The sequence below is a fragment of the Camelina sativa genome, chromosome 20 (assembly GCF_030686135.1).
Source record: "Camelina sativa cultivar CO46 ecotype springtype chromosome 20, ASM3068613v1".
Classification (NCBI taxonomy): Eukaryota; Viridiplantae; Streptophyta; class Magnoliopsida; order Brassicales; family Brassicaceae; genus Camelina; species Camelina sativa.
In genome coordinates this window covers 2,106,774-2,121,274 of record NC_141899.1, presented here as the reverse complement: position 1 = coordinate 2,121,274, position 14,501 = coordinate 2,106,774, and the positions used below count along the sequence as shown (strand labels likewise).

The window sequence follows — 14,501 nt, the reverse complement described above, 5'->3', positions numbered from 1 at the left end:
TCAAACCATAACAGCTAAAGTTTTAATGATGTAGCAAGAGGACCAATTAAACACAACATCATATGATTCTACTTTACCCCAAATCTCTCCTTGGCGTCTTTCAATTGCGATCACTGCACACCAAAACTCCCTTCTCATAGCCTCAAATCCATTAGTGAAGAACACAGCTAGTTTCCAACCGTAATTCACAGTGTCTGACCATGGAAAAGCTACATGAGGCAAAAATTCTTCCAAACCTTTCACCACTTTCCAACACTTCTGCTTTGAATCATACGCTCTTAACTTGTTCTCAAAAGGATCATAGTAGTACAATACGTCATCAAGAACGCACCCACGGTACCAGTTATAAGAATTCAACACCTCGTCCAATTCCCATCTGTCTTCCTTTGGCTCGTAAACAAAGCTCTCCTTAGAAGAACAATCCCTCACGTACATCTTATCCGCAATCACCGCGCATTCACACCAGAACCGACTTAACTCTAAACTTGGCTTTGTTGTCATCTCAGGCTCCCACGTTTGTGTTTCTGTATTGAACACCAGCATTACCTTCATTAAATTTGTTTCGTCATGCTCATCGCACAGTCCCATTACGAAAATCTTTTTGTCGATGACGTCAACAAACCTTCTAGCCTTGGGTCCATGAGGATTTTCGGAGAAGGGCTGCACAGTGTGAGATCTACAGTCGATGCTGTAGGAATTTGATCTCGAAAATCCACTCAACACATATATCTCCCGACCAACCGAGACATAACTTGCTTGGAAAGGAATACGAGGAAGCGACGCGATACGGACAAAAGAAGAACTGGTGTTGTTTCCTTTTAGACGACGACTACGAAGAACATACAACTGATTACCAGTGTCGTTATTAAAGAGAACAGAATATATACAAGCTTCGGTGTAGCCCAACAAGGATCGTCTAGCGTATAGCTCAGACGAGGAAACGAGTGACCGGAAGTATTTAGAGACAAGGGAGAGAGTTGGATAGTCCCATCTCGACACATGCGCCAAAATATCGACGATGATATCGTGGGGAAGTGACGTAATCATCAGAGGCGGAGGTTATTTTGGAAGACTATGGCTAAAAAGTAAAAGCAAACAGCCACCGAGAGAAACGAAGAAAAACCCTAATTCACTACTGCTAATTATTAAGAAAATAATACATATACATATATATATATATATATATATAATTAGAATTGGGAATTCAAACACATAATCTTTTTGTTATATTATTACTAGCTAGCAACATGTGTCAATCTTATCGATTAGGCTTTTGTCATGTATAAAACTAAATTTTAAAAACAATTTAAAAATATAAAAAGATAATTATTAGAATATTATAAAATTTAAAGAGATAAATCTAATACATATAAAAACAAAATAAACCAATCTTAAAAGTGTGAAAGATAATTATATAAGTATATAACTATATTCGTATATAAACAAAGACTTTATTAAATTTTTAAACTGTAAAAAATAAATAAATAAATAAATAAATATATATATATATATATATATGTTTGAAATCCAATTTTATAAGATGGCGATATAAATTCTTACTATACATTTATTTATCTAAATCTTTTTCTAAAGTTATCACTTAAATTTCAAATATTATTATTAATATATATATATATATATATATATATATTTAACATGCATGCATATTTAGGCCGACTTTAACTAGTGTTTATATACATAGTAGAAATATGTATTAGGCCCTAGTTTAACCGTTTGAGCTTGTTATTGTTAATATTTTGATACTTAGTTTAAACCGTCTAATATGTTATAAAAATATAAAATATGCTTGTAAAGGAGAGAGGAACAGACCCCCCTTTCAAAATTCTTACGAAACAGTCTTTTTCATTAATATACCCCGCCAAATCTCTCTCTGCTTGCAATCCTGAGTACATGATCAGGTGAAATTAATATATAGACTCAGACAAGACGCATTCAGGAATCATATATATAGTTATGCCTTTTAACAAAAAAAAAAAAAAAAAAAAAAAAAAAAAACATATATAGTCACATCATTCTAGCAATTTAGACCCATTGTATCTGTCTGAAATGATCGGGAAAAAGAATTAGAGCAAACCATATACATTGTGCATAATACTACTGTTGTTTGATTGTTTCATTATATAAATCATTTTCTTAGATGTTAAAACGTTTTAGAAAAATGCTGTAGTTTCAATAATACTATTCATTAAGGAGTCGTTTCTCCAATCAAATGAATAAAAGTGAGACTTTGCATTATAAGTGTTTATTCTTGTTGAACTATTTTCCAAAGAAACATACTTCCGTTTCCAAGAGCTCGAGTACTCGTAAGTTAGGAGAATATATATATATTTTTCATTTGATAAAAGTTAGGAGAATTCTCCACATGCATGTAGCTTCAGATGTTCAAGTTGATTAAAGACAAAACCATTACCATACTCAGCGCCTGCGCAACAAAACCATTTTTATTACCCCATGGACGTCCAATTATTCTTACGGATAGTGTAATGCGCTTGACCGATGTAATTTAACCAATAAGCCTCTTTACATCAGAGTAGACAACATCTACATATGCCTCATCAAGCTTGGGAATATTTGATCTATCATGATCATACGGTTTTTAACCCGTCTTTTGAATACGTCTTTGAGTTTTTAAGAATCTTTTTCAGAGCTTTCTAGAGTTTTTTTTTTCTTTTTTTTTTTTTTTTGCTAAAGTGCAAATATCATATATATACGAAAGCGTTGGTTTTACAACCTTTACAAAAGCTATCTCGGAAAAAATGCCAGAAAGGTAAAAACTGGATGAGCTAAGCTAAACTGGAACTTCTAGATCGAGTTAAAATGGAGCGAAACAGAGTGTCGATCGAGTGAGTCTAAAGTCAAGTTTTCTCGATTTATTAATCTTCTCCTTCCATTTTTTATTTTATTTTGAGAAACCTTATTCTATTGTATGTGATGGTTATAGACTTGTAGTTTATCATTTTATATGGCTTGACGTTGTGTCGTTACCTTGTGCCTTAAACCTATAATTTTCTCACTTTGCAATGATTCATATTTCTTTGCCGAGTTCCTCCGATCGTGTTAGTACGTACAGTCTCTACGTTGTAGATATTCTTGCGCCACGTCATAGTACGTAGCGTCAGCAATTTTTCACTTTAGTGTCTTGGCTTGTTTAGGTTTCACCCAAATAGATTCTCAGGTAAACTTATTGGTCCTTTCTGTCGTGGATTATAGCTTCATAGTGAGTGGATCCGGGTTCTTGGCCATCGGGGAAGGGACTTCATTCCATCAAATGAATCCAGCGTCTCGGGTGTTCTTTTGTTTCAGTTACATACTTGATTGTCACGTTTTTAATACCACCTAAGTATGAAGCTAGCTTTGATCATTGTATCTATCTTGACCGTCGTGACCATGAGATTGCGGTGTAACTAACATGTTTGTTGTGTCCTTACTATAATTTTTTTTTTTCTTTTTGCTTGGGATCAAGGTGTAAAGATCACTTCCAATGGAACGTATTATCTTTAGGCTCTTATCACTTTTATCAAAAAAATTTGTAATTTTTGAAGGTTAATTAAAATTATTATGGTAAAAATTTAATTAGGGTTCTTATTCATCAGAAAAAAATATTTTCAAAATGAAAATATTTTAAGTAAAATTTAACTAGTTTGAATGTTTAAACATTTTATATTTATAAAATTATGAAATTATTGCATTTCATAAATTTAAAACACACAAAACATAAAAGCATATTGAAAACAGAAGTACAAATAATATAAGGGGGAAATAGAAGCACATCAGAAGTTTTTTTCTAATTAGTGAAAAACTTTGACACTGTACATGGCACTCTTGCCAAATTTCTCAAGATTATATATTAAATCTACACCCAATAAAAAAGTGACACCTACAGTCTACAGAATAAGAGTTGTCTCATATTTTTTTTATTCAATTTTGATTTATTTTTTATCCTATTTAGCATAAAAAAAAAGCACTTCCTAAATCCCCTCATTGGAGATACTTTAAGGTTGTGCTTTGTATGACATAAACTTTTCTTTAATAATTAATAGTCACAATTCATCAAAAAAAAAAAAAAAAAATATATATATATATATATATATATATATATATATATATATAGGTTTTTTTCTGGTACGAAAGAGATAACATATTTATATGGTGAAATTTAAAAGGTTTTAGATAACATATTTATAAGGTATTGACATTGATGCTTTTCTCCTATTTTAATTCAACCAAAATGAATGAATTGATCAATTTGTTTATTGTTTGAAATTAATTGTGATCAATATCCAGTTTGTAGTATTCGAAACTTAGAATCCGAACCAAATTTGAAATTTGATTAAAACATTATAAGAAATTTTGAATACCAAATAATCTGAGGAAGAGGTTTAAAGCTTGAACTTAAGAAAAACTATTTTGATTTCTTCTTATATCCTCTTCTTTAAAAAGAGAGGAAAACGCAAAACCTTAAGTTCTCTCTGATTGGAGAAGAAGACATTTTGACTTTTTTTATCTTAATATATTAATTAAGAAGTACAAATATGAAACTAACCTAGTAAAAAATTACATGCATTTGCCATTAGAAAAACTTAATTTTTTTAATTAATTAATTTTTAATAAACAAAAAAAAATCGTTGATGACTTATCAAATCTACAAAAGTAAATAAAATCAATATTAAATCTAAACTAATTCTTATTTGAAAAGAAAAAATATTATAAAAAATTAACAGCTAAAATTTTAAAAACTAATCTAATAAAATCTACAATAACATATTTAATCAACATTTTTACCATCACGGGATAAAATTTTTTATCAAAATTTAATCAAAAATTAATCAAAAAATTTATATTAATTTCATTTAACAGCTTAGATTTTAAAAATTAATAAATAACATAATATCAAATAAATTATTGCTAATTTTTCTTAAAACAAAATTCAACTCGCCGTTTTCCGCGGGATAGTACCTAGTTTTATTTTAATTTGTTCAAAAGAGAGAAGCTGACTGTTTCAGCAAATTCTGTTTTGTTGTGAAAGAAACGTTGCAGTTTTTGTCGGACACAAAACTGATGATGGGCTTTTAATCACCTTGGTCCATCTTTGCTTCGCATTTCTCACAAGCTCATATGAAATTGGGCTTCAATTTTTGTTGGCCCATAATTGGGTTTTCAATCGCAGACTCGTTGTTTCTACTACGGAGGCAAAGTTGTTTTGCTCTAATCGTTTTGTAAACCTAAACGGTGTGTTTCATCATCATCTTCACACGATTTCTAAACCTAAGGCAGCAGCCTCCGTGAACAGTCGCCGGCCCTTCCTACCCTTTATTTCTTCGTCTATTGTGAATTCAATGAGAGGAGAGGAGATCGCGTGTGAAGCTCTGTTCTTTCGGTGGTCTCTGCTGCTCAAAGATCCAATTCGAGGCTGCTGTACTGTTCAAGAGTTCTCGGCGAGCTTCCTTTGTCGGGTGAAAGCCATGCTGAGTGTCTTCAGAGAGAATCTGTACGACCCGTTATGCTCTGTAACTTCCCGGATCTGAGGCTTGCCTCTCAATAATGGAAGAAGCGGAGGTTCTAGTGCTAACTCTAGATCTGAGATCTGGGGTCTCGGCTAAGGCTCAGGGTGGAGGTCACCGTTTAATGTTGAGCTCTGGTAATCCCGGTTCCTGGGTGGTGCTGACACGCCGGCGTTTCCCTGCCTTTTCCACCCGTAAAAGCTCTCTCTCTCTCTCTCTCTCTTACCAGAATGTGGTGTACCAATTGATTATCGGTCGGGTTAAATCGGTTATTGAACACTCACGTGATTGCAATCAGGCCGTCTTGATTTATCTGGTTCATTTCAATAACCGGTTTAACCTTTCTGTTAGACCCAGATATAATAAAAAGCTCAGAGGCGCGGAGCCAAACTTTTCAATTCCACGAAACCCCGAAGAAGAGAACCTGTGAAGTCTCCGAGAGAAGAAGTTGAAATTCTCCAGTAATCGTGAGAGATTCTCAAGTAAGGAACGCGCAAATGGTGATTGCTGCTTCGCGAGAGGAAGAGACGATGGAACTGGTTGGGGGAGATAGTACTCTCGAGCGATACGAGATTGTCGAACTGATCGGCGAAGGATCTTTCAGGTAAGTTCGTCTTCTCAATTTCTTCGAATCTTGCATTCTTCTTCCTCGTTCGCTTGTTGATTGATCAATTTCTTGCTATTGTTTTCAACAATCACATTCGATTTCGTGAAAATTGTGATTCTGCGTTTTTTTTACTCCATTATCTCTTGCTATTGCTTAAAACAATCATTCGATTTCGTGAAAATTAGGATTCTCATGTTGTTAAAGAGATGGATCAATTGAGGTTTAATCTAGATTTCGTGAATTGGTATTCTCATGTTGTTAAAGAGATGGATCAATTGAGGTTTATGCTAGATTATACATCTTCCAGATGGATCAAGAAATCAGAACTTGTTTATGCTAGATAAGTGTCGTTTGAGTAGTCCTTGTGTTGTTTGATCTTCTGATGATGAACTCTTAAGTTTTTCCATATTTGGAGTTTGTTCTGTATGTTTTTGAAGTGAGTTTTTTTGTTATTGATCAAGGCTCAATTCCATCTCTGATCATAATTTATTGTTGATTGGGACAGTAAAGTTTACAAGGCTCTTGACAAAATTACTGGTGAATATGTGGCTCTCAAAAAGTTGAAGCTCGATAGATACAGAGAAGCAGAGATATCAGTGCCTGAAAACGCCAAAAGAGAGATTAATATTCTCAAGGAAATGAATCACCCCAATATCATAAACCTCAAAGAGGTTGTGGTGAACTCGAAAACTTCAGGTAAATAAACTAAACCTCTGTTTTTCTTCCTTTGAAGAGAAGTTTGGATTTAACGTTTGACTGTTTTTTGCTTTGCTTTGATTTAGATGAGCACAAAAGAGGAGTTTACTTGGTGTTCGAGTTTATGGAATATACCTTGGATCAGCTTGCCGACCAAGGAATTTTAACACCTTGTCTGATAAAGGTATATACATAGCTTCTCTGACTTGTATTTACATAACTTGGATCTTTTGAACCTCTTTTCGTGAAACCTTTTAATAGCTTCTCTGACTTGTATTTACATAACTTGGATCTTTTGAACCTCTTTTCGTGAAACCTTTTAATAGCTTCTCTGACTTGTATTTACATAACTTGGATCTTTTGAACCTCTTTTCGTGAAACCTTTTAATAGCTTCTCTGACTTGTATTTACATAACTTGGATCTTTTGAACCTCTTTTCGTGTAACCTTTTAATAGCTTTCCTGACTTTTGAAACTCTCAGGATTACATGCGTCAGCTATTCCTTGCTTTGGATTATTGCCATGGTAAAGAAGTGCTCCACCGGGATATTAAACCTGCCAATCTACTTGTTTCCAAGGATGGGAGGTTGAAAATTTCTGATTTTGGGAGTTCTCGTTATGTGGTGGAGGAAGATGTTGACTTAAACGTGGGTTCTAGTGGTACGGGTGATACGGGTGATATTGAGGCTTCAGTCTGGACACAGGAAAGGTGGCTAAATTTCTTCGATGGCTTTACACTAGATGTAACAACCTTTCGGTACAAGGCTCCTGAGCTCTTGAAGCAAGTAACCACATACTGCTCGAAAGTTGATATGTGGGCAGCCGGCGTGATTTTCGCTAAATTGCTCAATAAGAACTCTCACATATTTGACGTATCAGCCGGCATGGAGGAATCAGATCTGCTCAATCAGATCTTCACACTTTGTGGATCTCGTAGTGTTGATGAGATTGAAGAGTTTCCTAGACTTCTAAAGCAGAAGTTTTCTCAGTAAGTGTTTCTGTTAGCTTTATGTTTCTGTTGCTTTATTCTCGATTAAGTGTTGCTTTGTTCTGACTTTTTTTTCTCTTTCTTCCACAGCATTTCTGAACCAGCTCTGGATCTCTTGGACAAGATCTTGGTCCTCGATCCATCAAAGGTATTATTTACGTAAAGCTAAAATTTGATAAAAAAAAACGAAAGCTATATTTTTGGCATTGATTTTTTTTTTTTTTTTTTTTTGTTGTTGCAGAGACTATCTGCCGCCGCTGCTCTTGGTCATGCCTATTTCCATTAGGTCTCGTGGGATGCATTAAACATTGAATAATCATTTTCTGTATCAGAACTCTTCTTCTATCAAATCATTTTCTGTATCAGAATTCTTCTTCTATCAAATCATTTTCTGTATCAGAATTCTTCTTCTATCAAATCATTTTCTGTATCAGAATTCTTATATTTGCAGTTTATAATTTTTTTCAATGTGTATATGTATCATCAATAAATAAACCAAAATGAAAATTTTGATATTAAGCCATGTTAATTACAAACAAAAATGAAATATTTAACATAATAATTAATCTTTATCATTATTTTCACCATCATCATAATCAACATCATATAATTTTAAGTGGAAATTATGGATTTATGTTTTTGGTGGAAAATTTACGAGTTTGCATTTTTGAGGATAAAAATATGGATTTACGTTTTTGGTGGGACATTTACGGATTTGTGTGTTTGTGGCGAGAAAATTATGGGTTTTGTTTTTTTTTTTGGCGAGAAAATTATGGATGTGTTTTTGGTGGGAAATTTACAGATTTACGTTTTTCTTTGTCAACCACTGGGCCACAACAGGCCGGTCAATTAGCCAAATCCTTATATTTATAGGGAGCGGGACTCGATACTAGTGTGATGGTGTCTTGTTCATTAAGGACTTACCATTAGCCACTGCACTTAGGTCACTTCAGAGGTTTACGTTTTCTTTAGTGAGAAAATTATGGATTTACGTTTTTGGCGGGAAAATTATAGTTTTTTTTACGGGAAAAAATTGCGAGTTTTCGTTTTTTGCAGGGAGTTTACGAGTTTGCGTTTTTAACGAAAAAGTTATGTATTTCCGTTTTTGACAGGAAATTTTTAAGTTTGTGTTCTAGCAAGAAAATTGCGGGTTTGTGTTTTTGGCGGAAAAATTAGAGATTTGTGTTTTTTTTTTGCAAGCAAAAATTACAGATTTGTGTTTTTGGTGGAAAATTGCGGATTTGCGTTTTTGGTGAAAAATTTACCGATTTACGTTTTTTTGGCGAGAAATTACAAGTTTACATTTTGGCAAAAAATTGTGGATTTATGTTTTTGGCGAAAAATTATCTAATGTATTTTATTGAATACCCCTCCGATTCATATTACTTGTCATTCTATTGAGTTTTTTTAAGCATAATGTTTATGGGTATGGTTTTTGTTTTCGTATTTGGTTGTAGAAACCATAAAAGTTTCTTGTTATCACAAAATATATCTCAACATTAGAAGTAGCCAATTTTGCATTGGTTATATTTAATATACTAAATGATTTTTTATATAAAAAAATAACTTTATGAATACTCCATCTAATTCATATTACTAGTTGTTCTAGGTAGTTTTACGTAGATTAAGAAAATAATTAAATTTTCTCATTTTTATTAATATACTATTTCATTTGACAAAACTAGAAATTTGCATCTTAATATAAAACACAAAAAAATATTTAAAAATGACAATTAAAAAGAGACGGAGTATTATTTTGAAGAAATAAAAGAATTGAAGAAAATAGACATTAGCATCATCAGCTTGGTCCTTACTCCATCAGGTTTGGTAGGTGAGAGCTGGTTGAGAACTTGAGCCACCCCTTCTTCTCCACTTGCTTAAGACAAGGTTGTAACACAAGCCCAATCACAATAGCCGCAAGGCTCACGGCTACAACTTTCAGGTTAGTAAACGCCATGATGACACCGATCAATATTGTTGGAGGAATACACATGAGGATCGATCCCAACACCCCTACAGGTATCTTGAAAGGCCGTGATGCAGCCGGATATTTCATCCTTAACCTCACAAACGCAATAAATTCCAAAATCATTCCAAAACAGTATAACAAGTTCTCTGCAGCCACAATCTCTTGAAAACTTAACCATGACAAGAGAATCACACCAGAGGCTGAGAACAGTATCCCGACCCATGGAGTTCCGTAGCTCGATCTCTTGGCAAAGACCTGTGGAAGCATCCCGCGCTCAGCCATTCCAAGAAGCTGAAAAGAATCACTGCTCATTTCAGCCAGAAACATTCCCATGTTTGATGTCGCAGCTGCAGCTTGAATCCACCATCCCAACCAAGCTCCTCCTATAACTTTACCTATATCAGCGAAATACCCGTCAGTCCACAGGTTCTGATCAAGAGGTATAGCTCCTGTCCCGGTCAAAACCGGGAAGATGTAAGAGAGCACCACAAGAAGCAGAGCATAAAACAGAGCCCTCGGTAACGTTTTACTCGGATTTTCAACTTCTCCAGAAAGCGTACTAATAGAATCCCAATAGTTGAGGTTCCAGAAGAGAGTGTTGAGATACAAACTCCATTTAACACCTTTCATCTTCTTGCTAACCACAAGCCATCTCGAAGGTTTGAGCTTTGGAAGAGACATGAAAGACATGACCACAAACGGAAGGATCGAGGAAACGCCGAGGCCAACAGCTGCTACACCGACAATGCTTAAACCCCTGTAGTTCACGTAAGTCAAGGCTACAGTCAACACCAAAATCGCAGCGACTCGAGGGATTCCACTACCAAGAACCGGGACTCCAGATTTAAGATAATCAAGGAAGAGAATGGGATACAGAGCGTTGTCTATAACGCCACTTAGCCATTTAACCCAACCTTGTTGAAACCCCCAGTAAGGTCCCAATGCTGAAGATACCCACACAACGTAACCACCGTTCTCAGGGAACATTGTTCCCATCTCAGCGGTGATGAGTGCTTCAGGGATACTCCATATAAAAGGGAACACAATAAATCCCACAATAGCTAACAAAGGTCCTGCTGCGTTAACACTGTCTTCAATCCCAAACGGACCACCTGAGACCTCGTAGAATATCAGGAAAACTAGTGGCAATACCGTTATTTTCTTGATCTTGTTGACGGGTCTCTCTGTAGACGGAGGAGCTTCAATGGCGGTGGTGACACCTATGCTTATGTGAGGAGGAGGAGGTGGGTTTCCTCCGGTGGAGATTCTTGGCTTTTGCGTGGCGGAGTCAATAGTCAATGAGCTAAGCTCAGTCATCGAGAATTAGAAGAAACTCAAAAGGAACTGCTAGGGAAGTTGCTTGGACGTAGACAGAACAACAGAGCTCGAAGAAACAAGAAACATGGAAGAAAAAAAAGTTGGAAACTTTGAGCTGCTCGAACGAAATCGAAGGTTAAAGGTTTCCACTTTATGAAAACAATATCCAGAAACGCAAGTTGAATCCTCCAAGTTTATTTATATCCTCAAATACAGAAAGAAAATAAAACTAGGCTTCTTCTTATTTGACAACGACATTGCTCCCACTTATGTAGGATAACGATAAAACTCTTTTTTCTTATTAACAATAAATAAAAAACACTATTAGATAAATTCGTCAATAATTACATTCATTAAAAAAAATACTGTAGAAATATTTGTTTTATTCATGCGTCGAGAATAATTATGCACTTCTCAAAGTTAAGTGTTAAAAATTTAACATTAGTTGTAATCTCAATTTGCATAGGATTCCAAGATTCCTGCTCCTGAGGAGATACAACTTTTATGTGCTCTTTAATCTTAGAAAATACCCAAGAAACATAATCATCTCATAGATTGCAACTCATCCACATCATAATACTATTCATTACATTGCCAACACTTTTGTATCATTCATTACTACTGCTCCTACCAAAAGGTCCAAAACCTATTGCAAAGTAAACCTATGATGACCTGAAAGAACCTCAGTTATAAGTGAAACATCATTCTGACTTACTCTGGGTTTTTAATTTTTTTGTTCAGAATGCTAACTTAGGATCCACAACTCCTGAACCATTGCCTTCACCAGTCATAAGCTGTCCAGGGTCCTGAGAGAGACATAGAGTTTTCATTACAAGTTGCTCCATTATAAGTGTGATTATAGATTGGGAAAGCTTAACTAATATACCTCCATTCCCCATTTGATGTAATCTGGAGACTCGCAGGCCTTATATTCATCTACCAAACTCGCAATTATGTCCCTTGATTCATCAAACTCTGAAAGATCATTGTCCTGTCCATATCAACATGTAGATTCTCATGATTTCAACCTTTAACTGTCAAACCTCATGGAGGATGGGTTGCATTAAACATCAGCCAGACAAAGGCAAAATGTATTTGAGCAGTCAACTTACAGCAAACATGGGAAACTTTCGGTAATTGTCAAGGAAAGCTTGCTTCTTCCTCAACTTGTCATATTGACTCAAACATCTGCTGAAAAGGTGCCTGATACTAGTGTGGCTTGCTAACATAAGACCACTGACCTGATATATCAAACACACTATCAGCATAAGACATTTAACTGTAAGAAGTACCAACTCTCGGCATGACAGACATATATATCAATATATATATAGTGATATAAGTTTACCCTATGAGCAGTTTGAACATATGGGGACTTCTTGGAAAGAGCAACCTGTTGAGAGCAAGATATTGAAAAAAATTGTGATGAAAGTCCATGGTAAAGCCAAAAGTAATAACTAAATTTGCAGTCACAATTTCGGTTAGAACCTGTATGCTTGCAGGTCCCCAGTCAATGAAATTAACAAGCTTTCTTTCTCGTATCCTCTGCAAACTCTCATGCACCTAATATCAAGTAGTGAGACAACAGAGCAGATCACATCAACAAGAAAGAATTGACTAGTTCATCCTCAATATGCCGAACAAAAATCTGCTACATAAACTTTACCTGAGTGGGATCGACTTCTCCTTGAATTATATTCAATATTGATATATACTTTGCCTGGCTAGCTTCTTTGTTTCTAGCATAAGACGAAACCATAGTATTCTTTGTCTGCAAATACAATCATGATAGATGAACATCTGAATCAATTTTCAGAAAAAAAGATTGGAGAAAGCAAATGGCTCACCTGTAGAAGTCTTCTCATAACATCCAGCACAGTGGTTTTACGAATGACATTTGCCTGCCAAGAATAATTCACATCAGAGGGTATGAAATCAGTTTAAAAGACCCCAAACATATCATTTGGAAGTCATGTTCAAGATACAACAACAGCGTCCCGTAATATAATTTTGTGATTTGATGGTAGATATCTAACCTGGCGCTCAACAGTCAATGGTGTATATCCTGTCATGAGGAAGTGACACCTTGGTGTTGGGATCAAAGATGCAAGCAAGCCAACCAAGTCATTATTCATATATCCTGGATAACGTAGCGTTGTTGTGCTAGCAGACATCACAGTTGACACCAAAGAATTCGTTTGAGCAAAGGTAGGATTCGTCAGATGTAGACGCTCCACAGCAATTCTATTAAGTGCAGTATTGTCGAGAACAACAACACAATCAGCATTTAAGGTAAGCCGCTTCAGGGTCAACAGTGAATTGTACGGCTGGACAACAACGTCACTCGTTTCCATCTGATTTGGAAATACACTGTACGTCTGAACCAACTTCTTGCTATAACGATCATTCAAAGTCTCCAATAAGTAAGATCCCATACCTTCATATGAAAGAAGAAAAGAATCATTCAATCACATCAGACTAAATGCTAAATCCCCTAACATAACTTATTATTTAGCCAACGTATTGCAAAATAGAAATTAAACAAACCTGAGCCAGTGCCACCAGCAATAGAGTGGCAAAGAACAAAACCTTCAAGACTGTCACTACCATCAGCTTCACGATCAATCATGTCCATGATCTCTTCTTCAACACCTTTCCCTTGGTGATAACCACTAGCCCAGTTGTTACCAGCACCACCACCATGGTCAGAAAGGAAGATATTCTCATGATTATAAAGGTTGCGGTAATCACCATTCTGAATACCATTGATAACTCTAGGCTCCAAATCAATAAGTAAAGCTCGTGGGATATAGTGTTGGTCATCCGCTTGGTAAAAAAACACATCTTTTCTATCACCTCCCTACACACACCAATTTCAAAATTAACACAATTTCATTATGTGATTCAACAAACGAAAGTCAAAAAAAAACAAATCGATTATTAGATAAAAGGAAGAAGACCTGAGTAGCGAAGTCCTCGAGGATACCATCTTTACTGATACCGTGCTCAAGGCAAAGCTGTTTCCAAAACTCCATACCGATCTGGTTCCCACATTGTCCCACCTGAAGCGTAATAATCTCCCTCGGCATCTTTCACTCTCTTCTCTTATGGTTCAGAAACTTTGTTGGGTTAAAAAAATAAAACCCTAGTAAGGTTTCGAGACTGGTGAAGAAGATGATTAGGCCACACTCTCAGCTTTACTCATCGATGACAAACCCAGAAATCAGAATCGCCCTCCTATGCTCAAGTTTGGGGATTTTTTTAGTTAAATTCAAAACACAAAACACACTAAAAAGTAAAAACAAAAAAAAAAATAACTAAACTGGGCCAATTTGAATGAAATTGGGCCAGGCCCATTTAGACCAAACACAAAAGTATACTCTTTTATTCTTCTCTCTGTGTG

The 14,501-nt window shown here is 35.4% G+C and overlaps 3 protein-coding genes and 1 pseudogene across 6 annotated transcripts; 1 reads left to right on the top strand and 3 right to left on the bottom strand.

Moving 5' to 3' along the window:
- On the bottom strand, positions 1-1,116 carry LOC104774433 (F-box/kelch-repeat protein At4g38940 pseudogene; annotated as a pseudogene).
- Positions 1,117-5,047: 3,931 nt separating this feature from the next.
- Positions 5,048-8,280, top strand: LOC104774549 (uncharacterized). 4 transcript variants are annotated; one of them, XM_087504688.1, is made up of 7 exons: positions 5,213-5,716; positions 5,874-6,126; positions 6,635-6,825; positions 6,912-7,009; positions 7,307-7,812; positions 7,903-7,960; positions 8,054-8,280. In XM_087504688.1, the coding sequence occupies exons 2-7, from the start codon at positions 6,020-6,022 to the stop codon at positions 8,096-8,098; spliced, it is 1,005 nt and encodes a 334-aa protein (XP_087360814.1). In that variant the 5' UTR covers positions 5,213-5,716; positions 5,874-6,019; the 3' UTR covers positions 8,099-8,280. The 4 variants fall into 4 exon arrangements, with proteins under 4 accessions (XP_087360813.1, XP_087360815.1, XP_087360814.1 ...); XM_087504690.1 differs by having other exon boundaries at positions 5,233-5,716; positions 6,640-6,825; XM_087504687.1 differs by having other exon boundaries at positions 5,048-6,126.
- Positions 8,281-9,445: 1,165 nt separating this feature from the next.
- Positions 9,446-11,098, bottom strand: LOC104768759 (polyamine transporter RMV1). The gene has a single exon (XM_087504686.1). The coding sequence runs from the start codon at positions 11,096-11,098 to the stop codon at positions 9,623-9,625; it is 1,476 nt and encodes a 491-aa protein (XP_087360812.1). The 3' UTR covers positions 9,446-9,622.
- LOC104768758 (tubulin gamma-2 chain) lies at positions 9,446-14,477 on the bottom strand. The gene is made up of 10 exons (XM_010492794.3): positions 14,059-14,477; positions 13,646-13,958; positions 13,135-13,535; positions 12,946-12,999; positions 12,765-12,869; positions 12,587-12,661; positions 12,447-12,491; positions 12,211-12,339; positions 11,985-12,089; positions 9,446-11,904 (listed from the first exon to the last, which is right to left on the bottom strand). The coding sequence occupies exons 1-10, from the start codon at positions 14,185-14,187 to the stop codon at positions 11,836-11,838; spliced, it is 1,425 nt and encodes a 474-aa protein (XP_010491096.1). The 5' UTR covers positions 14,188-14,477; the 3' UTR covers positions 9,446-11,835.
- Positions 14,478-14,501: the final 24 nt, after the last annotated feature.

Excerpts from the sequence above, each read along its gene's own strand:
- LOC104774549 (XM_087504687.1), top strand. The coding sequence starts at position 6,020 with ATGGTGATTGCTGCTTCGCGAGAGGAAGAGACGATGGAACTGGTTGGG. Across the intron at positions 6,127-6,634 it reads ATCGGCGAAGGATCTTTCAG|TAAAGTTTACAAGGCTCTTG; the intron begins GTAAGTTCGTCT and ends TGATTGGGACAG. Across the intron at positions 7,961-8,053 it reads TGGTCCTCGATCCATCAAAG|AGACTATCTGCCGCCGCTGC; the intron begins GTATTATTTACG and ends TTGTTGTTGCAG.
- LOC104768759 (XM_087504686.1), bottom strand. The coding sequence starts at position 11,098 with ATGACTGAGCTTAGCTCATTGACTATTGACTCCGCCACGCAAAAGCCA.
- LOC104768758 (XM_010492794.3), bottom strand. The coding sequence starts at position 14,187 with ATGCCGAGGGAGATTATTACGCTTCAGGTGGGACAATGTGGGAACCAG. Across the intron at positions 13,536-13,645 it reads TGCTGGTGGCACTGGCTCAG|GTATGGGATCTTACTTATTG; the intron begins GTTTGTTTAATT and ends TTTCATATGAAG. Across the intron at positions 12,492-12,586 it reads GGGGACCTGCAAGCATACAG|GTTGCTCTTTCCAAGAAGTC; the intron begins GTTCTAACCGAA and ends TGCTCTCAACAG.